The 27617-nt window shown below is 39.6% G+C and overlaps 1 protein-coding gene across 1 annotated transcript; it reads left to right on the forward strand.

Moving 5' to 3' along the window:
• On the forward strand, positions 1-27617 carry UBXN2B (UBX domain protein 2B). The gene is made up of 8 exons (XM_082858538.1): positions 1-105; positions 5656-5759; positions 10950-11100; positions 14159-14242; positions 15844-15953; positions 19122-19259; positions 25021-25182; positions 26153-27617. Exons 1-8 carry the CDS (start codon positions 19-21, stop codon positions 26313-26315), a joined length of 999 nt encoding a protein of 332 aa, XP_082714664.1. The 5' UTR covers positions 1-18; the 3' UTR covers positions 26316-27617.

A 27617-nucleotide genomic window follows, 5' to 3' on the forward strand; every position in this document is an offset into this window, starting at 1 on the left:
GCCGGGAGCGAGTGAAAGATGGCGGAGGGCGGCGGCGGCGGCGCGGCGGGCGAGGAGGGGCCGAGGGCGGTGGGGCCGCGGCCCCCGAGCGCGCGGGACTTGCAGGTGCGGCGAACGGCGGGGCGGGGGCGCGGCGTCGGGGACGGCGCGGCCGGGGGCGTGTGGAACCGCCCTGGCCGCGGCCGAGCTTCCCCAGACCGGCTCGGGGACCGAACTGTGATTCCGGCGCCGCGGGTCCGCCCCAGGCGGCGCGCCGGGCAGCGGCGTCGGTGAAAACAAGTGTCCGAGCCCGGCTGTCAGTGGTGCCCCTGCCTCGTTTCCCCTCCACCCCACTTGCAGTTTAAGAAGCAGCTGCTCATGTCGAATGGCGTTTGGGGGGTTAGGGGTCAGTTGAGTGCTTCACCGGTTGATGCTCCGGTCAGACTCACTGCAGAAGAAAGCTCTGCTGTGGCCGTGGGGAAATCGAGTCACAGCGTGGGCTGGTTTGATCTTGTTTGTCTTGGATGCTGTTTGTGGCTCGATTACTTACGTGTAAAGGGGTTCCTTTTTATCAGATAGCTTTTCCCTTTTAAAGGGGTGAACTAAAAAGTATTTCATCCTACGGCTGCGCAGCCTACTTGTAACAGATTACAGTCTAGAAAACATTGCACATAAGAAACAGAGAAATAAAACTGCGTAATGTTACAGGACATTGACATTAGTTAACTAAACACCAGCGCACCAAATCTTGCCCCGCCAGCTGCGTCACACTACTCATTTTAGAGGTGGTTTTTTTTTAACTGTCTCTTTGTAAGGTCATTGATAAAATTCAAAAAGTAAACATCTGTAGGGAGCTATAATTTAAAATAAATGACATTCAATCCACAAGCCTTGGTAGAAAAGTTCTATTACTTCATTGTTACACCTTCATTCTATTTCTTTGAACAAACATATAATGACCACCTGCCATGTAACATACTGCTAAGCTCGGGAATGCGGAGATAAATAGGACCTCAAATCCACAGTTGGTGCTGGGACACTGTTGAAGGGCATAGAAGTATAAAAGACATTTCTACCTATTTTTTGCAGAAATAAGATACACATATATTTAACAGAACATTTTGAGATGGAGTATGAATTAGTGCCAAAATAAGTAGGGCATAAAATGACAAATTTGGAGAATGGAGAGATTGGTGTCAGGTTAGGAGATGAACTCAATGTAGAATAGTTCCAGTGTTCATAGTCAGTTCAGATGCAGTAAACAGAATCAAGGGGCAGGAAGGTCTCATCCACCTCGTATTTTCTGCTGAAGACCGGTATCACTAAGAGGCAGCATGGACTGTCAGGGAAAAAGTGGAGTTTCTGGTCAGAACAACTTCGGTTTGCATCTCGACCCTGACACTTAATAGTTATGTGAATATCGGAAAAATGTCTTAACCTCTCTGATCCTCAGTGTCTTTATCTGTAAACTAGAGGTCGATGGTGGTGTCAAGGATGAAATAAAGAAATGTCTATAAAGTGTCTGTTCAATCCCATGTTATCCTGGATCAGACTTGCTTAGTAAATAGTTGGTTCTTTTTCCCTTAAAGGAGAAAAATACTATAACTTTCACTGGTTAGTCCATGCTAATGCTATTAAACTTAAAACTATGTGACTTAATATCCTTTCTCTAATTTAAATCTATTTTGTCTTTTTATGTGAAAAATGAGAACAGCTTGGCTAATGATCACCTGATACTTGACAAATTTATACTTCATCCACTGGATTAAGATATGATAAATTGTTGGAGATATTGTGGTAGATGTCGCCAATTGTGAAAATTCCTTCCTTTCCACCATCAATTAGAAAATAGGGTTTTTTGGGGTTTTTTTAATTCCATCCCCTGTCTACTTCCCGGTAGGTAGTTTCAAGCAGATAACTGATTTTTTATGAACATGATTTGGAATATCAAATACACTAAGTATTCATAGTGTTTCCCTTAGAATTTAATAAGAATGTGAAGAATTTGCAGAGAAACCTGAAAACAACCAAGTGATGGCATGTGAAGAAATAGAGTATCAAAGATTTAAAAGAATTGGATAATGTCTCCCCAGCTGGTTTCTTGGATATTGATTATTTGGGGATTATTTTATTGTTTAATCTAGCCATGTTTATTTTAAGACTTACCCACTTGGTTCAGTTTTCAGTAGATCCTCCTTAACTTTCCTGACAACTCGCTCTGAGAGTCTTTCACAGTATAATTGGAAATAGCAAAAGTACCACTGAGTACCTGTTTCTTAGCTGCCATGCGGCGTAGGGTTTGTCGGCATCTACGTTAGGAGAGATTTCCTCATTCACCTCAAGAGGAAAGATGGATCGTCATCTCCCAAAAAGCTTCCCAGCACCGTGAGCCTCTGACCCACAAATTCAGAAATCTCCCATGGATCTCAAACTGAGAGTAGATCTTAGGTCCTTTCCTCCTCCAAAATTGGGAACATTCAGTGGGAAAGTTTGGTATAGGATTGTTAGTGACAGTACTCACCCCCAAAACCTCAGTGTCCGTTAGTGTTTGTGAACATTTTCAGAGCCCTTTGTCTCTTCTCATGCCCCTCAGTCCATCCACACAACGGGGTTAACAGTTAAGGTATTTGATCGTATGCTTCTGCCCCAGGTTTCCTCCAGAATGATATCAAAAGAAAAAGATTTCTGTTTTTATTTCTTTGTTTCCATATAGGTTGGAGTTGAGGAGACTTGGGGCTAATAACTTCAGTACTTCCTAGGGTTCAGAGTGGGCTTTGGATGGGGCAAAGAGGGGAGTTCTATCAGTAAGAAAAGTGTACAGATGTCTGGCACTGTGTTGCACTTGTCACAAGTACCCTCGTCCTGTTGATGTCACCGTCCCGTATCGTTGGTTCTCAATTTTAACATACATCAGAGTCACCTGGAAGGCTTGTTTAAGCACAGACACCAGACCCCACCCCTGATTTTCTAAATCACTTGGTCTAGGTTGGGGTTTGAGCATCTGCAGTTTTCAAGGGTCCCCAGGTGATGCTGATGTTGCTTTTCTAGATTGAAACATCTGTGTTATACCTTCTGGCAGTTGTCCCTCTAAGACTGGGAATTCCAGTACTTTTAATCTTTTGCTGTATATTTGATGTTCTCACCCACAATTTCAGGTTCTTTTCTCACATTCTTCTCATTTCAAATTCTAGAGAAAAGATTATCAGGGCTTACATACTTTATTCTCTCTGTGTAATTGAAATATCTTCATAATCTAGTTGTTTAGCTCATGGAAGTCTGTCCTGGTAATTCACAGTGCATCTTTACTTCACAGTGCACACATTTTTATCTCTTTATTTGACTGAGATTTTGTTGTTGTTTTCTACTGGTTTTAACCAGTGCATCAGTTAATTTCCTCTCTGATGTGGTGTCATTTGCTATGTCAAATAATATAGATTAACTTTATTTAAAATATTTACTTATGAATTTATGCCATATGATGCTTCAGGTACATCATGGATCCTGGCATTAATTCCCTCTAAATAGCATTCATTTTCCTCTAAGTTAATGATGTACTGGTGATAACTTGGCCCTTTCAGCTAGGTGGGCTCCCTGCTGTAATGTAATTTTCTCCATATTCCTATTTTGTTAATATATATTCCGCATTCCATGGAGTCAAAAGGCATTGTTTGCATTATTCATTTATTTTATAGAAGAAGATTATTTGATTTACAGGGTTTATTCAAATCATCTTAAAGCAAAAAAACAAGGTCCAAAACTATAGCAAATACAATCTCAGTTTTTAAATCTGTAACATTATCTGTGTCTCTTTATGATTCATGTTGAGTTGTAGTCTACATAATTCAACAAGAATTTGTTGGGTGCCTGTCATGTGCTATGTTAAAAACAATTTGGGAAACCTAAATTATAGTAGGGGGGATGAAATAGTAAGAAAAGTACACAAGTGATGACAATGTAATGTTTAATATAAATGTGCTATGAGAATTTGGAAAAGAAATACCACTTTAGTTAAGAAAATTAGAAAAGGCTTCTTGAATGATGGCTGAAATGGCCCTTTGACATACAGATAACATTTTCATTGATGGGAATAGGAATAGTATAAAAGTAATTCATAGAGCAATATTATCAGCTTATGAGGAAATCCATAAAGGAATACGGTTTTGAAGAAATTTCAGGGAGGTAAAAATTTCTGAAAACTTTGGGCCGAAGTAGTCAGAGTGTCTGTCTGTCTCTGCCTCTGTCTCTTCTCATTTGTTTTGTGGTGGGTTTTTTGTTTTGTTTTGTTTTCTCCTTTTGGAGAGGATAAGTAGGAAAAGACCATAGGAGATATATAGATAACACTGCAGGAAGAAAAGAAACCTTGGGGAAAATGAAACACTGACACAATCATTGCTGAGCATTTTTTGATAATATCTTCTCGGAGCGCTTGCCTTGTGCTTCACATACATTATGTAACACCGCTAAGGTATTGTTTTAATAGGCATTAAAAGATGAGGGAACTGAGGCTCAGAGAAGTTAAATAATTTGCCCAAGCTCACACAGTAAGAGCCTAAGTTAGGATTTTAATAAGTCCTTTTAGGCTACATAGCACTTTTATAATTAGGATTTCCTGCAAAATTGCCATGTTAGAAATATGAAAGTTGACATATGTGTATGGGGTGGAGGTAAAAAATTAGGTGGGAAAAATAAAGACTCATTTTTGTTTTCTTGTATGCATATCTTGTATGCAAGAGGTTGATTAATGGAATCTTCAGAGAATTAACTTTTCCCCAGTTCCCTATTTTTCTTTTCCTACTGAGGAAAGAATCCCTGGAGATAGTTTTTATATTTCTCATGTTTCTAGAAGGAGCACTTCATCTGGGTTTTGGGGGGATTGGGGGATTTTTTTTGTCTTTTTTTTTTTTTAATTTTCCAAAGATTATGGTCATGCCAATTATAATTAAATAGCCACAAGGGGCATAAAGGAAAGTTTTTGAGTTGTCCAAGAAAGCCAGAACTGGGAACAAAATAACTTATATGATAATGAAATATTTTGATAATTTCTTAAAATTCCAGTTTCAAAAACCATGCTTTGTTTATTTCATTTTGAAGCTATCCAGCCATATATCTATAAAGCATAATTTGGTAATATTGCTTTCTGAAAGTTATGTAAACTGTATATATCATTCATTGAAATGAAGCTCATTTTCCTAAACTTGATGAAATTTATATGTCTGGTAAACTTTTAAGTAGAATAATTTTGGAATTGTTTCATGTACTCAGATTTTGAAAACTTGAACAGCTAAGTGAAATATTTTTATGGGATCTGATGAGAGCAAACTGACATTAGTGTGAAACATCTTCAAGTATTTTTAAAAGAATTGTAGGTCCAACTTTGAAAATGATCTGTTACCAAATAGTTTTTGAAACTGTTGAATAGTTCATTGAAAGTAATTAAACAATTATTGTAACTTTAATTTATTCTACTATATGTGGCATTTTTGGTTCGTTTTATAAATGAGAGATGCAGCAGTTTTATTTTGGAAGGGAGTCATCTTCTGAAATGGCAGCCTTCATTTTTCATTAGACATCTTCACTACTCAGTTACAAGTTAATTTTCTACTCATAACTTGTCATTGTGTAGAAGGGTTTATTTCTAGTGTTTTTATACTTTATGACAAATCTGTTATTCTATAGTTGGCCTTGGCAGAATTATATGAAGATGAAGTGAAATGCAAAGCTTCCAAATCTGATAGACCTCACGCTACAGCCTTTAAAAGCCCACGAACACCACCTCAAAGGTAAGTTTTGTTTTGGTTTTTAAACTTGTATCCCTTTTTAGTTCACTAATCCCACGTTATTTTAAATGGCCCTGGGAATTTATTTTTAACTATAACTTCTTAAAATAAATGTTTTTTAGATACTATTTCTGAAACTTTAATAGTCAGAAAGCCAGAAGAAACTTATGGGAAAATTATCTTAAATACTTAATATTTTGATAGACATTACATAGCATAGTATACTGAATAGTATTTTTCTTGGGCACTGTGGTTCTTTTTTGAGTCATTGGACTCATTGAGGATCTGATGAAAGCCATACCCCCTCTCCCCCAGAGCAAGACTTATGTACAATTTTGTCAGTCGTTTTTAAGGGTTTGTGTGTTTCTTAAAGCCCATCCATGGAGTCCTGCATTTAAGAATCTATAACTTCAGGAATCTGTCTTTCCTTCTGTTGGGTGATGACCCATCTAATAGTGATCTTCTAGATAGTATTTACTATTGTTAAAATCCCTGAACTATAAAAGCAACCAACAGTGAAGTCTTAAGAGCTGAGAACCAGGTATAGTTTATTGTCATGAGTTTTCTTGTTTCCAGGAATGTTTTCCTCAGTGTCCCTTCCGCACTGCAAATCTCATTACTGGGGAGAAACTTGAATTTTCCCATTATATCTCATTTTCAGAAAGTCTGTTCTTTTATCAAAAGTTGAAAAATTCACTGGAAGTTATTCTTTCTTTTTTCTTTGTCACTAGTCTACCTTCTTTCTTTCTGTAGGGGAGGTACAATGACATCCCTTTCTGGACCTGGATGGAAAGAAAGAATAATATTTATAATTTTCACCCCACCTTTTTATTTTACAAATTTTAAAATCCATAGATAATCAAAGATAAAGACAATGAATATATGCCGTGTCTGCTCCGATATTCACCAGTTGTTAACATGTTATATACAGCAGTACATTGGTGCACACGCTGTCTTTTACTCAACCATCTGGAAGTAAATTACAGCCATCATAGCATTTCATCCCGAGAGGCTTCAGCCTGCACCCCCTAAGAAGCCCACACTCCTTTATAACCTTGATAACATATCACACCTTAGAAAATGAGCACTAGTTGCGTAAGTCATTTAATCCGTAGTCTATAGTCAGGTACTCTTAGAGCCTTTCGGGTTTAGGATCCAGCCAAGGGCCATGCATTCCACTCATGATGCCTGTTTGGTATCTGAATCCAGAGCACTTTTCCCAGCCTTTCTGTTGTCTGCATTTAGCTCATCTATATAATCTAAAGCTTATTACATGGACTTTGAAGAGCCGGGGCCAGATGTCTTTTAAAATGTGCCACATTCAGGGTCATTGTTTCCTCACGATTAGATTCTTGTTAAACGTATTTGTTAAGAACACTAGTTAGTGATGTTTTCTGCTATGTATTATATCACATCAGGAGCCATATGGTTTCAGGTTTTCCCACTATTGGTGCTATGTTCACTTGGTTAAGGTGCTGACCACCACCCCACTCCGTCGGAAGATACAGTTTTTCCTTTATAATCTGCAGGTTGGTATCTTGGCACTGTTTGAATATCCTTCCCTTTCATTTAATTCTTATTTAATATGTATGTTTGTGTATGTGTGTATGCCTATACACACATACATAGACATATATATATAATATTTTGTATTTTAACTGCTTCCTTAATCTATACAGTCTCTGAAATTTTGAAAGAGCTCAAAATATTAATGTACCAAAGTTTTACTCATTAACTATTTGGCCACTGTTCCCCAGTTTGAACAGATTTTGAATGACTTAATTTGTTGGTATAACAAATCAAAATATTTGACTTCTTAAAATAAGATTAGTGTATTAATATTTTCCTTGCTCTTCGAATATAATCCTTAAGATATTTCAATGAGTGGTTTTTTCTCTTTTATTTTATGCTATCTGAAACACTGTTGCCATTAGCAGTTATAATTTGATAATGCAATTTTTAAGGACTTTGTGCCTCAGATTTGACTTCTAGAATTATTTACATATCCAAAAAGAGGAGCTGCCTTAAATATATTGGTTGATGCTTATACTATGTTCAATCTGCTTAAAATACAATGTGAAGCAGATTATTGGCAATGTTTTCTGCTTGCAAAGTGTGATATTTTCAAATGCTAAGTATGCAGTTCCCTTGACTTCACATTCAGCATTGACATCTGCCGGGTTTCATTGCATGTCTACCGCTCTGTCTGGTACAGAAAACAGTCTTAATTAATGGTCCACCTTCTTGGACAACATTAGATATCAAAACATTCATCTGTTCATTGTCATTTTAAGTCACTGTGTACATAATGTGAAACTTAAGTACTCTAGACGTAGTGTGACCTATTTTTAATTTACAAGAGGAGGGGCAGGATCTACAGAAAAACTCACAGAAGTTAGCCTGACAGCTGCTTTTACATATTCATCCACAGAAGCTTCTCTGTCACAAATAGAACTTTAAAAATGTGAGTCTTCTTGTCCAAAAATGTAAGAACTTAAAAAAAAATGTCCCCTACAAGTCATGAGACACTAGTATGGTTTTGAGAATCCAGTAAGTCTATCAGATGTCTAGCACAGTGTCGGTACCTAGCTGGGGCTTAAAAGGTTATTAGGATGTGGGTAGGCACAGAAGACAAGGAACAAAATAGGCCCAGAAGAAAAAATAATAAAAATGCCAAGAGCGAGCCAGAAAGGAGCAGCAGAACTTGAGTAGCCTCGCGGCAGGTGAGGCTGGGTGGGCGGGGTGCCGCCATGTGTGCTTCGTGCACGTGGAGCCCCAGCCTTCGCCCAGAGCCCCTCTCCGGGAAGGGCCGCGAGCTTGGTTTAACGCTCTGTATTACTGTCTTGAAATTCTCAATGCACTTTGAGCAAGGAGACTCCTACCTTCATTTTGCCGCCGGCCCACACATTATGCATCCAGCCCTGCATGCAGCCACATCACGGCCAGCCTTGACAGCCAAGGAGAGCTGCTCTTGTGCGCAAGGCGGGGGAAAGCCAGTGTATGTTTTTCACTGTAGCTTTTACCATAAAAACTATAGTAGAGCGGTAGAGCTTTGATTCTAGACATAGACACACCTCAGTTTTCTATCTTTTTTTCTCTCTGTTCTGATAAGGTTTTGCCTGTGGACAAGTGTTTTTAATTCCCTAAGCTTCAGTTTTCTTATTTGGAAGGTGGGGATAATGCCATTGTTATGAGGATTAAATGAGCAGTTGATAAATGTTGGTTATTATTATTATACTTCTGGTAAAGTAGGTCTGGCAGTACCGTATAAGATAAATAGCAATGGGAAGAACAAACTATGGAGACAAATCAAGAAGACAGCTGCAGTAATCCAGAGAATGTGGGCATGAAATTTGAGGTTAGGATGGTGTCAGTGGAATGGAGCAGAAAGGGGTGAAACTGGTGTGGGGTACTTTCAAGGAATTGATTGTAGAAACGTGATGACGTGGAATATAGAGAGTAAGTGAACGGGAAAGAGGGAAGACTGAAAGCTTCTTAATCTGGTATCCAGGGAAAATGTGATCATTAATGGGAAGAGATTAACTGGATTCAAGTAGGTGCTTTTCAGTTCAGCACCGGGCCGTAAGTAAGAAGGTCTAAAGACATACATTTGAGAGTCCTCTGTATAGAGGAGGTTGCTATCTATGGGAGTGGACAAACGTTGATGATCAGATGAATTTAAATAGAGAAGGAGAGTCAAGTATATAGGCATACTTATGAAAGAGGAGAAGGATGGATTGTGGAAAACAATAAAACTTCTAGAAGAAAATAGACCCTGAGGTAGGCAAAGATTTCTTATATCGGTAATAAAAAATCAGCGACCATAAAGAAGTTAGTAAATCTTTTCCTACGTCAGGTTTTGCCTGTAAGGTCTTTCTCACCAAGGCTGAGAAAAAGGAACTCTATCGTTGTACTTTGCCAGATCAGGGACAGGAGACAGGAGGGAAGGGGCTCCAACAGGAGGAGCTGCAGCAGGAAGCTTTGCTTCCCCTCCCCTCCCCTCCCCTCCCCTCCCCTTCCTTTCTCAGTGCTGCCATTTAAGGCGTCTGCTATCAGGCGCCTTCTAACGCTGACCCCTGTCGTAAGAGCCAGCCATGGCAGTGTTCGGCCTTGCTTGTCTGTACTGGGCCCTCTGAGTATCCGCTGGGCAGGAAGGCTTCCAGACGCTCCTGCTCTGGGTGAACTTAGTCCTCAGTGTACTTGACCAGAGCGCTAGCAGCTGGATCCATCCCACCCCACCCTCAGTAGTTGTGAGCTGGCCTGTTAGTGGAGTTCTGCTGGTGTCCATTGTTCTCCGTGTAGATCTTTCTTCCACTTACAGTGAATTGAGAGCTGAGCTGCCCTTCCCTTTCCTGTGTAGTTTTGCATATACTAATTTTGGGAAAGTCTTGAAGGTGACTTCTGTTCCTAGTCTCCAGTGCTGATATAATTTTCCCCCTTTGTTTTGTGAGTCAGTTCAGTGCAAACTAGGAACTGAATTGGAGGGTATCGGTAGTCAAGGATATGAGCTTTGATTGTCACCTTATTCTGGAAGTCTCCATGTTGATATTTCATTGGTTATATTTTCTGATATTCTTGATTGTAAAAAATCTTGAAAGATAAAATAGGTTACTAATTTATGTGAAGGCAATGTTTATATTCCCTAAGACCATTATGAAATAGAAAAGAAAAGAGAAATGATTCACTACATAGTTAACACTGAGAAAATTGTTTGTGGTCTAAGTTATTTACCTTTAACACAGGGAGGTTATAATTTTTCAACCAGAACTCTCTGAGGAGTAAACTCTATGTGTAGCCCTGTGGTCTAGATTTAGATATTTACAGCATCTAAATGTAGAAGTCTCTTCACTGACCAGGTCCTACTGAATGTGGATTCCTCCGGGGGGAGAGGCTTAGCTCCTGGTTGTCAGCTGTCAAAGAGATTCATGTGATAGATGAGCAGTTACAGAGGGTAAGTGAGGAAGAAACAAACTAGTTAGTGCTCAGGTGGGATGCTGAATTTGCTACCAAATCTCTGCAAACTGTTGATACTACTTAATTCCTTAATCCCATTTTTAAAATTAAATATTTCCACAAAGGCCTTAGAAATGGCTCTCTTTAAATAAAAGTCATTTCCTAAGACCGTGTAGCTTTTTGCCTTAAAGTAGTTTATGTTTGTATTCTGTCTTTATTCATGAACTGTAATGTTTAAAGGTTCTATTCAAGTGAACATGAATGCAGTGGATTACATATAGTTCGACCTTCAACTGGGAAAATTGTGAATGAACTTTTCAAAGAGGCAAGGGAACATGGGGCTGTCCCTCTGAATGAAGCCACAAGAGCTTCGAGTGATGACAAATCTAAGGTAAGGGCTGAATTTTTTAAACTAAATATGCTATTGGGACTTCCCTGGTGGTCCAGTGGTTGACTCCAAGCTTCCACTGCAGAGGGCATGGTCAGGGAACTAAGTTCCCACATGCCGCCCAGCGTGGCCAAGGAATAAAATAAATAAATAAAATATAAAAGCAATATAACATTAAAGTTTAAAAAAAAAACTAAATTTGCTGTTTATATATTTCATCTCCTAAAGATTTTTATATTAGTTGCAAACATTGTTTTTCTAACTGTATATTTGTTTCAAATATTTGTTTTATTTTTCTAAGTCTATATAATCTTTCTACTAATGGTCGAAAGTTGAGGCAGTTTCTTAACATTTCTATAAAACTTCTCTGTTTACCTTTTTATCTTGAAATAATTATAGAGTCACAGTAATTTGCCAAAGAATGAAGAGAGGTCTTATGCACCTTTCACCCAGTTTCCCCCAGCGGTTGTTACATGATTATAGTTCAGTCCCAAAGGTAGGAATTTAACCTCGGTGCAGGGTTTGTGTGTAGGTCTGTGTCATTTTATCACAGGTGTAGGTTTGTATAGTGACCTCCTCGATCTGGATGCTGTCCATCATCACGACAGTCTCCTCTTGGTGGCCCCCTTTAGAGTCACTGCCACCGACCCCACCCTCAATAGACCTCTGGCCACCACTAATCTGTTCTCCATCTCTGTAATTTTGTAATATCGAGAATGTTATACAAATAGAATCGTACAGTATGTGACCCTTTAGGAGTAGCTTTTTTTCCACTCTGCTTAAGCCCTTGAGATACATCAGTTATTGAGTGTATCAGTAGACCCTTCTTTCTTATTCCTGAGTAGCGCTCATGGCGTGGATGTACCACCGTTTGTTAACTCTTCACTTATTGAGGGAAATTTTAGGTGTTTCTAGTTTTTGGCCATTAGAAATATAGCTACTGGGACTTCCCTGGTGGCGCATTGGTTAGGACTCCGTGCTCCCAATGCAGGGGGCCCGGGTTCAATCCCTGGCTAGGAACTAGATCCCACATGCATGCCACAACTAAGAGATCGCATGCCTCAACTAAGGAGCTGGCACGCCGCAACTAAGGAGCCCACCTGCCATAACTAAGACCCGGCACAACTAACTAACGAAATGGATAGAAAGAAAGAGAGAGAGAAAAGGAAGGAAGGAAGGAAGGAAGGAAGGCAGACATATAGCTGCTGTGAGCACTCGTGTTTTGTATGTAAATTAGTTTTTATTTCTTTGGGATAAATGCCTAGAAGTGCAGCTGCCTGGTCGAAGGGTATGTATATGTTTATATATATACATACTGCCAAACCGTTTTCCACCGTGTAGGAGGGATCTGGTTTCTCCACATCCTTGCCAGCATTTGGTAATATCACTGTTTATAATTTTAGCCATTTTGATAGGTGTGTAGTGATAACTCACTGTGGTTTTGATTTGCATTTTCTTAATGGCTCATCATGTTCCTTTGCATTTTCCTAATGACTAGTGATATTGAACATCTTTTCATGTGTTTATTTGCCATTATCTTTATTATCCTCTTCAGTAAACGGACTTTTGCCCATTTTCTAGTTGGATTGTTTGTTACTGTTGACTTTTGAGAGTTCTGTATATATTTTAATAGGTATGAGTCTTTGGTCAGATATATGGTCTGCAGATAGTTTCTCCTGGACTGTAGCTTGTCTTTTCATCCTCTTACCAGGATTTGTTACGGAGCAAAAGTTTTCAATTTGATAAAGTCCAGTTTATCCTTTTTTTTTTCTTTTATGTATTTGGTATCTTGTCCAAGAACTCTTCATCTAACTATAGGTCCGGAAGATTTTCTTTCATGTTATCTAGAACATTTTTTATCGTTTTTCTTTTTACATTTAAACTTACGATTCATTTTGAGTTAACTTTCTATAAGGTTTACATCGAGGTTCATTATTCACCTTATGGAGGTCCAGTTGCTTCACCATTGTGTGTTGAAAGGCTCTCCTTTCTCGATTGAGTTGTTTTTGTGCCTTGAATTCCTATAAAACTTTTATACAGCTTTTATAACTATGTCAGCTGGCAGACTACTGGTATATCAAAGAAGACTTCAAGTATATTTTTGTGTATAATTGTCATATATTCTTATAATCATCATTTCCCAACCTGAGTTCCCTCATCAAAATCATTTGGGAGGTTTTCTAAACCACCATGCGGCCTCAGGGATCATGGCTCAGTAGGTGTCCAGTGTGCCTGGGGGGCCTGTCTGGTAATTGTGAGGGTCATCCACTGCTCAGAACCGCTTTTGTTAAATGAAACTTAAATTTTAGTTTTCATTTCGTTCTTTACCCACAGTTTGAAATTCTCTTTCAGTTAAGTCTCAGGTAATTTTGGTTCTTGCAAGTTCTCCAATGCTGTAAGAAAAATATAGGATTGATATAATTTAGTCTATAGAAAGGAAAGCAATGTGATGATTAATAGCTCATTTATGATATGAATGGTGATTAAAAGGAACAGCAGTTTTACCTCATAAGCTATATTACCTGAAAAATAGAAGACGTTGTAATTAGTATAACAAAACAAAAAGTACAGTCTAGTTGATTTGTCACAGTTGAATCAAAGCAGCTTAGAAGTATGGAGCTTTTCTTCAGGGTAATTTATACTCATTTATAAAATTCTTCCTTTCTCTATGAAACTCTTATTTACTTTGTGAAATAGGATTCAAGAATTATAATTATTATAAGACTTGTCATAAAATGTTAAAGGTGGGTTTTTAAAGTCTGTTTCTACTTGAAAATATTATTTCAGTGTATAAATGCATCTCTTAGTTTAAGATTGGCCTAAGTTATTTCAGCTTCTGAGTCACTAATGTTTTTGTGGGAAGAAATATAGTTTCTTACTAGAGTATACCTCTCTGTAATATAAGACCTTTATTTTAATATAAAAATTTCCTGCAAAGTATAAACCAGTTTGGCTAATTATAATTGATACAGTTTTAAAATATATTATCACACATTATCTTACCACTTTGCTTGATAAGCCTCAGTGGATTTTTAGCTCATTTGCTATGTGTGTGTTTTAGTCTTTTACAGGTGGAGGATACAGATTGGGTAATTCCTTTTGTAAGCGGTCTGAATACATCTATGGAGAAAATCAGTTGCAAGATGTACGTACAGAAAGAAAATGAAAAATTGTAGATTTTTGCCTCTAGTTACTACTGTTTGTTATAAAATTAATAATATAATCTCTTTTTGTTCTGTGATGTTTTGAAGCATGGATTAAAAGGACTTACAATCGTGTGTAAGTTTTCGTCCTTAAATTTTGTATTTTATATCTCAGTTGTGCCTTGCACTTAGAGATACGTCACTATTTGTTGAGAGAACGTATGACTCACTGTCAACATGAGCTTACATATATGTTACAATAATTATTATAAATGACGTACCATCATGATGTAGAATTAGCTGAGTTATAAACATAGAAATGCCTAAAGTCATTCTTTGTTTTTGCCTTTTGAAATTTCGGAGTTGTGTTTCATTTTAAACATGTATAGTTTAGCCTTGGAGGGTCTCTGGAGGTTCTGTCTGGCCCCCTGGCATAAATAGTTAAGCTCTGCAGCAGGAAAGAAGACGGGTAGACCAGCAATCCCACTACTGGGCATATACCCTGAGAAAACCATAATTCAAAAAGAGTCGTGTACCACAATGTTCATTGCAGCTCTATTAACAATAGCCAGGACATGGAAGCAACCTAAGTGTCCATCGACAGATGAATGGATAAAGAAGAGGTAGCACATCTATACAATGGAATATTACTCAGCCATAAAAAGGAACAAAACTGAGTTATTTGTAGTGAGGTGGATGGACCTAGAGTATGTCATACAGAGTCAAGTAAGTCAGAAAGAGAAAAACAAATACCATATTGCTAACACATATACATGGAATCTAAAACAAAACCAAAAAAAAGGTTCTGAAGAACCTAGGGTCGTCAGGACAGGAATAAAGACGCAGATGTAGAGAATGGACTTGAGGACATGGGGAGGGGAAGGGTAAGCTGGGACGAAGTGAGAGAGTGGCATGGACATATATACACTACCAAGTGTAAAATAGATAGCTAGTGGGAAGCAGCCACATATGTATATGTATAGCTGATTCACTTTGTTACAAAGCAGAAACTAATACACCATTGTAAAGCAATTATACTCCAATAAAGATGTTAAAAAAGAAAGAAGACAGAGATGATGGAGAAGGGTGGGTGTGGCGTGGCAGCTGGATGCTCTCAGGACTTTGGTCTTCTCAGTGAACCGGAAATAATTGTACTTCAAGGCGAGGGTCCAGCGATGGGACCTTTGCTATTTCAGCCATTGTCAGTTCATTAAGCTAAATATAGATCTCACACGTGGCTTCGTTTATACCTTTATTTCAGCTGAATAAAGAATGGTACAGGGCTTCCCTGGTGGCGCAGTGGTTGAGAGTCCGCCTGCCGATGCAGGGGACACGGGTTCATGCCCCGGTCCGGGAAGATCCCACATGCCGCGGAGCGGCTGGGCCCGTGAGCCATGGCCGCTGAGCCTGCGCGTCCGAAGCCTGTGCTCCGCAACGGGAGAGGCCACAGCAGTGAGAGGCCCGTGTACAGCAAAAAAAAAAAAAAAGAATAGGACAAATAACTCTATATTTTAAATAAAGTAAATCATAAATATCACATTTGAAAATTAAAATTGTTTAATGCAGACGCGTTCTTGTATTTCTTTTTTCCTACGCTCAAAAGGTTCAGATTTTGCTTAAACTGTGGAGCAATGGTTTCAGCTTAGACGATGGAGAATTGAGACCTTACAGTGACCCAACAAATGCTCAGTTTCTGGAGTCCGTTAAGAGAGGGTAAGATGTGTTACTTGGGTTCTATTTGCTACTGAGGGTGGAACTTCTTTTTCTTGTAAACAGAACGCTGTTCAGTAGTGCTCTACTGGTTTTTAAGAGTGAGATACTGGAATATATTCTGTAAGTGGTTGCTGGGGGGAAGGATATTTTTAAGTATATAAAGGACATGTTGCTATCTGTATGTCAGTGGTTCTTAACTTGCTGGGGGGGAGCAGTGGTCATTGGTCCCTTTTAAAATCCAGTGAAGCTATGGTCCCAATTCTGAGCAGAGGCATTGTAATAAATTAGTGAATTGATTAGCAGGTAGCTGCTCATCCACTAAGCCACTGTCCTGCTCACTACTGACAGGGGTGATTCATTGCATGTATGCCTGAATTTCAGCAACTTATGTTAGAAAGCTTTTAAAGTGGCATTACTGCTGGCAGAAGATTTCAAAAGGTTAGTTTGAAGTTATACTTTGTGAAAGTAAACCAGATTCACATCTAAAGAACATCATAACTCACCAGGCCTTCTGGCTAAAGGACGAGGAATCAAGTGATTTTGCTACGATTATAAAAGCTTTTCTGCATTGTGCTTTCACTAGCTGACAGTGTGATCATCCCTAAGTAGAAATACAACTGAAGAAAGGTGTCAGGCTGGCCATGAACTGGGAGATGTAAGTAGCAGTGAAGGGGCTGGAGCAGGAGGTTACACTCCATCCAGGAATTGAAGGTGGGGCTTTTGCAAGTGAGGAAATCTGTCCCAGGAAAGTGGCTGAAGTGGAGTGGAGATGGGAACTCATCGGAGTTGAGGTGGGCAAGGAACTCGAGAGGAAAGGCATTTTAGAACTAATTAGCATGGATTTTGTATTTGAATTCTACAAAAGTAATGTCAGAATACCAAAGAAAAGCAAGAAATGCTGTAAGCGGGAGGGAGGTCATTGAGAAAGGTGGGAAGCTGACCCGGGAAGCAGTGTATGCTGGTGGCAAATAGAAGGGTAAGAGTTGAAGTCAGTGCTGTGGACTTGGAAACCTGCAGAGTCACTGGGCAGAGCTTGGGAGCCACTGGGTGAGGGAAGTGCTCATCTACTGAGTAAAGGTCAACATGACTGCTGAAATGACGCTTACTTCCAGATGGAAGAAGAAAAGAACATGATGATGAATGTGCTATAATATAGATCAAAACTAATTTATTATTAAATGAAAATACTCGACGGACGTTGTAGGCTAGTGGTCAGTCATGGTACACTAAGAATTTTTTCATTTGAGCTACACCATATCCTCAAGTACAAATTATGATCAAGAACGATTTTAGAAACGACTCCTTGAAAAAAATGATCGTCAGATAGTGGATGTCAGCTGTATAATCATTGTTCCTTTTTTATAACAAATATTTTGTAACACTATCTTCACTATCCTCAAAGAAGAATTTATAGATAACATAATCTGTGCATATTATTTCTAAAAACATTCATATAATTCATCTAAAATATGGTAAAAAAGGAAGGTAATTTATCATAAAACTAAACATATTTCAACGTCTAATGCCTAGGTATGATTACACCAGAAGACATAACAAAGTAGACAGATAGACTGACCTAGACTGCACCTGTGTGCAGTCTAGCACTTTTCATATAGATACAACACACAAAAAACAGAATAATGAGGTGTGTGACTTTGGCAACTTAATTACTATAAGTGGCATTGCAGTCAGGCACTTGGTACAGTTCCAAACAAGACAAAGTGCAATGTTCCTTCTGTTTATATGGCAGATGAGTTCCTGAAAAGTTCAAAGCATATTTATACAATACCAAAAAAAAAAATTTTTTTTTTTTTTGCTTATATGTAAGATAGAGCCTAAGCCTTAGGTTTTAGGCTCGGGCGTTATAAACAGCCTTGTCATCCACATGACCCCCTGGTGGGACCCTCAGTGGTTCTGTGGAACCCCCGACAAGTCTTCATTGTGTAAGTTGAGACCCCGAGACAGAGCATCTCCTGCCCTGATCCTGACCCTAAGGGAGGGCAGCATGCGTGAATCACATGACAATCAAAATCACCCCTGTCAGATTTCCACACTTCCTCCAGGGTGTTTAGAAATGAATATTCACATTAACTGTTATGTCCTCATCCGGATTTTCTAACGCCGACTTAGGTGTAAATTGCTTCCCTACAGTTTGGCCTTCTGTCAGAAGCACTCCAGCCTCCCTGTGATGACAAAATCCCTATGTTGAGAATCACTAAGGAATAATATGAGGCACCTTTAAGGAAGAAAGATCTATGAGAAGCAGTCAATCATCACGGAAATTTTTAAATTATAAATTAAGCAAAAATTGCTGTTTTCAAGTTCACAGCTTAACTGTCACAATCTCAACAGTGTAGACTCATTTTTCAAAAGGTTTACTAAAACCTTTTTCCTTTTTTTTTATTTTTATTTTATTTTTATACAATTTTTAGAGGTTACCTTCCATTCACAGTTACTCCAAAATATTGGCTATATTCCCTGGGTTGTACAATACATCCCTGTAGCCTGTCTTACATCTAATAGTTTGTACCTCCCACTCCCCTAGCTCAATATTCCCCCCAACCCCACTGGTAACTACTAGTTTGTTCTCTATATCTGTGAGTCTGCTTCTTTTTTTGTTGTTATATTCACTAGATTGTTGTATTTTTTTAGATTACACATGTAAGTGACATCATACAGTATTTGTCTTTCTCTGACTTATTTGATTTAGCACAATGCCCTCTAAGTCCATGCGTATTGCTGCAAATGGCAAAATTTTATTCTTTTTTATGGCTGAGTAGTATTCCGTTGTATATATGTACCACATCTTCTTTATCCATTCTTCTGTTGATGGACACTTAGGTTGCTTCCATATCTTGGCAATTGTAAATAATGCTGCTATGAACCTTGGGGTGGATGCATCTTTTGGAATTAGTGCTTTTGTGGTTTTTTGGATATACACTCAAGAGCGGAATTGCTGGGTCATTTGGTAGTTCTATTTTTAGTTTTTTGAGAAACTTCCATACTGTTTTCCACAGTGGCGGCACCAATTTACATTCCCACCAACAGTGCACAAGGGTTCTCTTTTCTTCACATCCTCGCCGACATTGGTTAATTTGTGCTCCTTTTGATTAATGCCATTCTGACAGGTGTGAGGTGGTATCTCACTGTGGTTTTTCTTTTTTTAAGAGAGATTCCCCTGGAGCTTCAGCGGCTGGTTCACGGAGGCCACGTGAATCTGGATATGGAGGATCATCACGATGAAGAATACATAAAACCTAGACTGAGGTTCAAGGCTTTCAGTGGAGAAGGACAAAAACTTGGGAGGTAAAGCCCTAAAATGAGGAAAATGCTTGTCTTTGTTCAACATGAATTTGCTTTGAGATCAAGAAAAGCAAAGTAACCTGGGAAGTAAAAACTAAAATATAAACCGTGAAGACCTTGCTGATGGAATTAGATGTGCCAATCTGGTGATAATATTAATAGGTGATACTTAGATAGCAGTTACCACATTCCTGGCCCTCAGAGCACGTTTTTCCCCCCCTTTTTTTTTTTTTTTTTTTTGCGGTACGCGGGCCTCTCACCGTTGCGGCCTCTCCCGTTGCGGAGCACAGGCTCCGGACGCGCAGGCTCAGCGACCATGGCTCACGGGCCCAGCCGCACCGCGGCATGTGGGATCCTCCCGGACCAGGGCACGAACCCGCGTCCCCTGCATCGGCAGGCGGACTCTCAACCACTGCACCACCAGGGAAGCCCCCCTCAGAGCACTTTTACAGTCATTACCTCATTTCATCTTTACAACAGCTCCTTGGCGTAGACCCTGTTATCACTCCATTTGCAGATGCAGCAGTTTGCCCAGGGTGACTGAGCGAGGAAGTGGTTAGTGTGTGAGCTTCAAACTGGGCACTCTGGCCCCCAAGTCTGTGCTTTTTACCACTGTGCCATCCTGCCTCTTTCTGATTACGATTACGTGGGTTCACAGGGGGAATTGTTGATTAGATAAAACAGTAGGTATCTTAGATCACAGCTGTAAGCATCATTGTCTGCCATAGGTAATTGTTAAGCTGTTGAAGCCAAAGCAGTGGGCTTAAGTTGGTTATTTTCGATATATCTTAAGGAGCCAAACTCTTTCTTCAAGTTATGGGAACACATAGAGAACTCCTCTTATTGCAGGAAGAGGGAATTGCCTCAGACATTTCCAAAGAACCCTAGGACTTTGCCGAGCACAACTTAGAAACCAGTGTGCGTGGTATAATGTACGAGTGGACACCTTTATAATAGCCATGGCTTGCCTCTTCATAAAGCTTGTTACATGTGCTGGTAAACATGACCCTCCATTTGTCCACAGGTTACTGCAGGTGGCATGCTGAATTGCGGCCTTGGCCATGTTTCCAACATACCCTTTTGTGCACCCTTTGTTCCTTTTCATGTGATTCCTTCCCTTCTGAGTTCTTTTCAGTTGCCTTGTGCACACCGGTTCTCTCTTCCCCTCTCATTTCTCAACATAGGAAGGAATTCAGTATCAGCTCTCTGCACCTGTCTTTCATTTCTCAAGTCTCCCTTTCTGCATCCTCTTCTCCCATTAGAGGCTTATTTCTGAGACATGTGGAGAATACAGGAACATGTGTTGACCTTGCTCTTTTAAGGACAGGTCTGCTTGGAAATTCTCCCTCATCTCTCATTACTTTCAACACAGTCAGGCTTCTCCTGAATTGTCCTATTTCTTCCTGCCTTTTTTTTTTTATAACTACAACCCCCAGATAGTTTTTTAATATTTTCTAGCACTTCTCATTTTTTACTTAATATTTATTGAGATTATGATTTTTAATTAAAACACAGGTTAAATGCCCAGTCATCTCTTTGTTTCATATGCTTTCTTTTTCTATTATTTAAGTGTATGACCAAGAATTAAAGTTAGAATGCATATCTTTGTTAGTAGAAGTGCAGTTGACCCTTGAACAACACTGGGGTTTGGGGCGCCGACCCTCCAAGCGGTCGAAACTCCTCATATAATTGGCTCTCTGTATCCACGACTCCCCATCCTTGGATCGTGTAGTACTCTATATTATAGATCCTGTAATAGTGTTTGCTGTTGAAAATCCATGCGTAAGTGGACCTGCCCAGTTCAAACCCGTGTTTTTCAAGGGTCAGTTGTATAGTAAACCTAGAACTGAAATTGAAGAAGGTTGCCTAAAGGGAAGATAGCTAAGAAGACCCAGTGATTATAATTGGCAGTTTGAACTCGTGAAAATAATGATTTATTATCTGATTGATCATAGTATCTTACAAAGGCCAGCCTTTTTACTTATAAGGGAAATAACTAGAGAAAATGACAATAAAAAAAGGAGAAGATGATGAAGGAAGAATGGCAAAGATAAGTGGTGATAATGCTGTGTTAATCATTAGCCATATTGGTCAGGGTTTTCGATTATGGAAAACAGAATCCATTTGCTAGATTAAATAGTAAGGGTTTTCTTACAGAGCCTTGAATAATTTATAGAATTTCTGGAAGAGATAGCAAACCAAGCTTTCCTTAGACAGGAGAAACAAACAGAACTTTCTAGAGAAAACACCTCCTGTGCCCCATCAGTTGCTCAGAGCCTGTGGAGCTGGGGCCCAGAGCTAGAACACCCCATCATGACTGCACTGGGAGAGTCAGATGCCTCCAGGACCTTGGGGACCAGAAGAGCTGCATCATCTCCACGCCATGGTCTTAACTTTCACCGTACAAGTATGTATTTATTTGCTTGATGGAAGGGTGGAATCCTACAAAATCCTAGCTGCAAGGGAGTCTGAGAAATGTAGTCTTTAGAGTTTCCAGCTTCTGACGCACAGAAAATTTACACAGGAGATGAGCGTGGTGGTGTGAGCCTGTGTGATGTACATGGGTCCAGATGCGGAATATTTGGCTATGTATATTCTAGAAGGTGAAGGATTGCACAGAGCATTTTAGAGGGCTTCACGTTAAGAAACATATTAAAACATAAAAGTTCTAACAGTCAGCCTTTTTCTATTCAGAAAGTAACTTTATAAAATGGCTTGTTTCCCAAGAGCTCCAGACAACTATTTACTGAACAGAGAAGTAATTAAAAAGAAGTAAACAAAACAGAATGAGAAATGATTCCATTGTCTTCCATAGTTGGCAGTCTAATTGCAAACAAAACTTTACATAGGTGGAAATTGACTTATTTGTAGACCACAATAAAACGGGGTAAACCTACATGCGATAGAAATATTACCCAGTACCTTCACGTAATACTATAGGAGCAAGCAAGCCGTAGGTGTAAAACCACAAATTTTTGATGGTAGAGCAGCAAGTTATTTACTGAAAGTGAGCTGGCGAGCCAGGCAGAGCCAGGAAACCTCAGCAGCGCTTCTGACGGCAGGGCCGGCACTTCTGACACACGCTCACGGTAGGCTTCTGAGCTGGCGTGTGTGATGATACGGATCGTGAAATGAAGTAAATCTCTCTCTGCTTCAGCACAGTCACTGCCTGTCTGGCACACTGCATCCACGAGCTGCCGTTTGCCCCGAGTCCGGCCACTACGCCTGAGGTGTGCCTGCGCCTTGGTCCCTGGGCCCTGGAGGGCCCTCTTCTCTAAGGTCTCACAGCCCCTTCCTTCCTGCCTCTGCTTCATTCTCTGACCAGCGGTTCTGCAGCCCCTTGCCTGACTGCACAGCCACTGGATCTGTCTGCCCTGTGCAGTCGGTGCTTCTGGGGACGCCCGCGCGCCCGTGGTGGGCAGGCGGGCTGCCCCTCTCCTGCCCCCGGACGGCTGAGCCCGGACGTGCCCGGCTTTCCCACAGCGCCCGTTCTACCCCTGCCCCTCACTCGCAGCAGCTCTGCTGGCAAAACAGAGCCTGACAAGAATTAGCTTTCTTAATACATTCCTCTTAGCCTCTGAGTTTATTACATCCATCCCCACCACCCTCCTTTAAGTCTGAAGAAGATGGGTCTGAGGGAATCACTCCCCTTACAAGCTACATCCTTTCCTCCAGTTTGCCTAGAAAGCTTGTTTTGTCAATTAACTTTCTTCTTTTCCTTTTTAAAAAATTTTTCTTTTTAATGTTAATTCTTGAAACATACATACAGTATATTAAAAATGTCACTATGGCTTGAATTGAATGATGAGGAGAAAGTTTGAAATAACACGCAGCCGTGACTTTGAGAGCTAAATGTTAAAGTTAATATGACTTCTTGTTTTCATTATTCCAAATTTTTTTTATTTCAAATTCATTGAAAGAAATAAAATTATATTTTAAAAAATGGAGTGATCTCACAAACTGAGGAGAGCCAGGGACAAAAAGAACAGGTTGAGTACTTTTTCCTGAGAGGCAGATCTAACAGCTATAGAATGGTCTTTCTTCCTTCCTAGCTTTTGTCAACACACTAACCAGCTTGTTCACTGCCTGTCTCTCTGACTCTGAGGGTATCTTTCAATCTCTGTGACTCAGTTTTCCTTTCCTATAAAATGATGTGGTTGGCCTTAATTATCTCGAAAGGCCATTCCAGCCCTTGAGCACAAAGAGGTTCGGTGACTTGCCCAGAGTCACACGTCTAATAAGTGGCAGAGTCAATCCCAGAGTCGGGCCCCTGCATCCGTGCTGTTGCCCACTAAGCAACAGTGCCTCCCTCACTCCAGGATCTAAATGAAATAGCAAATGCTGCAGAGGCTGTGCTGGTGGTGGTGATGACAGTGTGTAGACCTGGTTATAAGGATGCAAAGGGAGAGGGAAGAGGCCCTTTATGCTCACTGACTCCCGTCCCCTCTTTGGGTTTCATCCCCCTCCCTGTGTAAGGGACACTGGACCGTTGCAGAGTAGCCCCCCTTGGCGGTGCAGCTGTTTCAGTCCTCAGTTCCAAACTTGAAAGGAAATTCCTTAATACTACATTCTGAAATTAGTTCTAAAATATGTGTCAGGAAGTAGCTAAGGAAAGGCGAAGTGTTAGCAGTAAGTACCAGTTAATTTTACCACTTTGCCAGACATGCTGAGAAAGTTTTTGGGTGGGAGTTGGAGTCATGATGAGCTAGGTTTACACTAGACTAAAGCACAGATGCTCATAGGACTTTTTACTGATAAATATATAGTTATTTTACTTTTTTCAAAAGACAGTCATTTATAGGGAGCCATGAAAGTCCCAGTATTTGAGAGAATCAACATCAAGGCTATCAAAGAATCCCGCAGGATGACTGAAAGAGGATTAAGATTTGATGTCTATGAAGAATTTCTAAATTTCTTTTAATTTGTTTTAATTGCTTAATCAAAAGAGCACTCTATTTTTGAGATTCGCTTTCGGCTTACAATGATGGGTCATCCTGCTAGCGTTAGAAGGCACTACGGTCACTAGTAACCAAGGTCCAGTGGTAAGATACTGTATCACACAAGGTTCATTATAAATTCATCACCATCTATTAAATTTCATTTCTCACTCACACTTAGGAACTACTCTCTTGTAAAGCAGTAACTACTTAAAGCAGATTTTTAAAGTAATATCAACTAAGTTTAAGTTGATAGCTTAGTGCTGATGATAAGTACAAATATAGCTGATACCTCTTGAAACACTGTTCCAAGCACTATATGAAGGACTTACTATAACAGACCTACATGACATATTATTATTCCCCCCCCCATTTTATAAATGATAGAACTGGGATTCGGAGAGATTAATTTAGGTACTGGAGTTCACACAATTGACAAAGCTGGGATCTGAAACCAAGTCTGTCTGTGCTCATGGTCAGTCTTGGACGTTAACTCCAAGTTGCTCCTCAGGTTTCTGACTGAAGACCATTGTGCTGAACAGTCTCATGAAATTTCAAAGGGATTGGGGAGGAAGGAATACAGAGTTAGGCTTTCAAAAGAGGCTGGATAAACTAAATCAGAATCATAGGACCCAAGGTAATTTTAATATCATGAAAGAAGGTAGAATAGGAGACCCCAAGGAAGCCATGTCCCCACTGGGGCAGAAGCCACGGCGGGATGACTGGAGGTCAGGTGCAAGTCTAAGTGGTGGTTCTGCTGTCTTCGGGTTGTTGTGCACCTTATGTGTTCAGATTCACATTCTGATTCTTCAGTTCTTCTTTCTTAGCCTCACACCTGAAATAGTCAGCACGCCTTCCTCCCCAGAAGAAGAGGAGAAGTCACTACTTAATGCAGTTGTTCTTATTGATGATTCCGTGCCAACGACCAAAATTCAGATCAGGTTAGCAGATGGGAGCCGTTTGATACAAAGATTCAATAGCACACACAGGTAAGCTTGGGGTGACTTATCTTTGTAAAACTGGATGCAGCTTGAGTAATGAATACGAAATTCTTTACATTTACTTCTGAAGTAAGTTTTTGACAGAAAACAAAAATTTTAAGAGAGTAATAGCTGTGTGTAAGAAGTGAAGCACTTAGTACTTAAACATCCTCTGTAAACTGTCCAAATACTGGTGCAAATGCAGATACCACTCAAAAATAAAGAGAATTGTTAAAAGCTATAGTTTTGCACCATTGCTAAAACCATGAGAAGTTGAATCAGATTTGCTTTGCTTTAGTAAAACCTGATTTGGACTTTACTCCTTTAAAAGTTTATGATAACCCTGATTAGGATTAACTTTCTACATAGCAAATTCTTTATAACATAAATTTATAGTGTAAATGAAGTTTAATTGTACTCTTACCAAGTACTTCAAATAAACAGTTTTAAATGCCATTTTAACATTCATTGTACATTTGTTGTGCTAATAACACATTTGTTCATTGTATCCCACTAAGAGATACATTTATGATCTTAGTTGAGCTACTGTATATATGTGAGAGTACTTTTTTTAAATTATTTTTATAACTTACACTTTTCATAGTTATAGACTCACACTGACACAGGCTCATCTGAGGTACCTTTTTCTGGGTCATGTGCTGCTAAGATATTTTATACTCTGAAAAAATAGGCCCTGTAGTGTAATAACATTGTTGACATTTCTCTGATGCATAACTCACCTAAAGACTGTGTCTGTTTACAGTGAGAGTAAATGTCAGGTGCGCTCCAAAGTTAATGCTCACATTTTACCGTAAAGCCAAGGTAAATCCATCCATTGAAATTAAATTAAAGAAGGTTACAACACATTTAAGTAAGGATAAGAATTGTGTGATTTTTTTTTTATTATCTAGTTTTAGCTAAAAGCTTAACTGACAATAAAACTTTTGTATCACAAATTATTTTTATCTTATTTCTTCAGGATCCTGGATGTTCGGGACTTTATTGTACAGTCCCGTCCTGAATTTGCAGCTCTTGACTTTATTCTCGTGACTTCATTTCCAAACAAAGAGCTAACAGATGAAAGCCTGACACTACAAGAAGCAGATATTCTTAACACTGTGATACTCCAGCAACTAAAATGATGTTGCTCCTACCCATGCAGTAGCATGTAGGAACGGTAATGTGCCATGTTAGTGAGGAAAACACTTAGAGCGTAAAAAGTTATTTTTATTATTTATACAGATAAATTTTGGTTTTATTCTTATTCTGTCTTCCAGCTTTAGTCTAGACACATTTGGAGTAGGAATAGATCTCGAGAAGTATGTTTGAGGTTTTAGCTGCAAGGGCTGGCTTCTGTTGATAGCTTTTAAATATTCAGGCAAACCAATTTGATACATGATCAGAGTTAATGCAACAGCATTTGTTTGCAGAGAAAATGAACAAAACCCCATTTTGATAAATGCATTTGGTAAAATCTGCACTAAAGTTTCTCGATGCTGCATTGATCAACAGCCATTAAGAAATCTTCTGACCAAATGCTTTGAAAATTTTTCTGTAATGTGTACCGAAAAGTATCTGTATCTGATTTTGAAATACTTTGATCATACGATAATTATTTCTCCTATTAAGATTTTACACATCCTTTTTCCTTGCTGATTTAGCTGTTTACTCATGTCAGAAAATACAGTTTAGCCTTGTATTTTACAGGACTCTGACCATCCTAAACTAGAAACAAAGACAAAGGTCAGCAGTTCCTGAGGAGATGTGTCCACCAGCACTTTAGAGTAACTCCAGTCCCTCGCAGAGCCTGTCGTGACCACATTCACTTATTCATTCAGCGCGTTGTTCTAGAGGACCCATTACATATACTAAACACTGTTCTAAGTGTTCGACCCAGAATGTAGTCTATTGCAAGACAAAATGAGTGTAGAAATACAGGAATGTAAATTCTGTCAGCCAGACTGGATCTGAAGAGTTACCAGCGTAAACGTCTGCGTTTCTGCTGATGCCACATATTTCCTGAGTGAGGGAGGCTACAGCAGGATGAGGGAAAAGCTTTTCCTTCTTCCCAGACACCATGTCATCTTTGGTCACCCCTCCTGGTTAGTCTTTTATTGTAGTCTTTTATTGCTGCTGTAACAAATTACTACAAATTTAGTGGCTTAAAATAGCCTAGGTTTCTTCTATAGGTGAGATGTCTCACTGGGCTAAAGTCGGGTGTCAACAGGGCAGCATTCCTCTGGGGAGGCTCTAGGGGAGAAATGTTTCCTTGCCTTTCCAGCTTGGAGAGGCCACCTGCATTCCTGGGCCTGTGGCCCTTTTCCATCTTCACGACCAGCAATACTGTATGTCTCTGGCTCCAGTGTCATCACATCTCTTTGAGGACAGCCGGGAAAGAGTCTCTGCTTCTGAGGACTCATGTGATTAGATGGGTCTGCCAGATA

Source organism: Leucopleurus acutus (assembly GCF_964270905.1).
Source record: "Leucopleurus acutus genome assembly, chromosome: 17".
Taxonomy (NCBI): domain Eukaryota; kingdom Metazoa; phylum Chordata; class Mammalia; order Artiodactyla; family Delphinidae; genus Leucopleurus; species Leucopleurus acutus.

Coding starts and splice junctions, on each gene's coding strand:
- UBXN2B (XM_082858538.1), top strand. CDS start 19: ATGGCGGAGGGCGGCGGCGGCGGCGCGGCGGGCGAGGAGGGGCCGAGG. Junction 106..5,655: donor CGAGCGCGCGGGACTTGCAG/GTGCGGCGAACG, acceptor GTTATTCTATAG/TTGGCCTTGGCAGAATTATA. Junction 25,183..26,152: donor AGATTCAATAGCACACACAG/GTAAGCTTGGGG, acceptor TTATTTCTTCAG/GATCCTGGATGTTCGGGACT.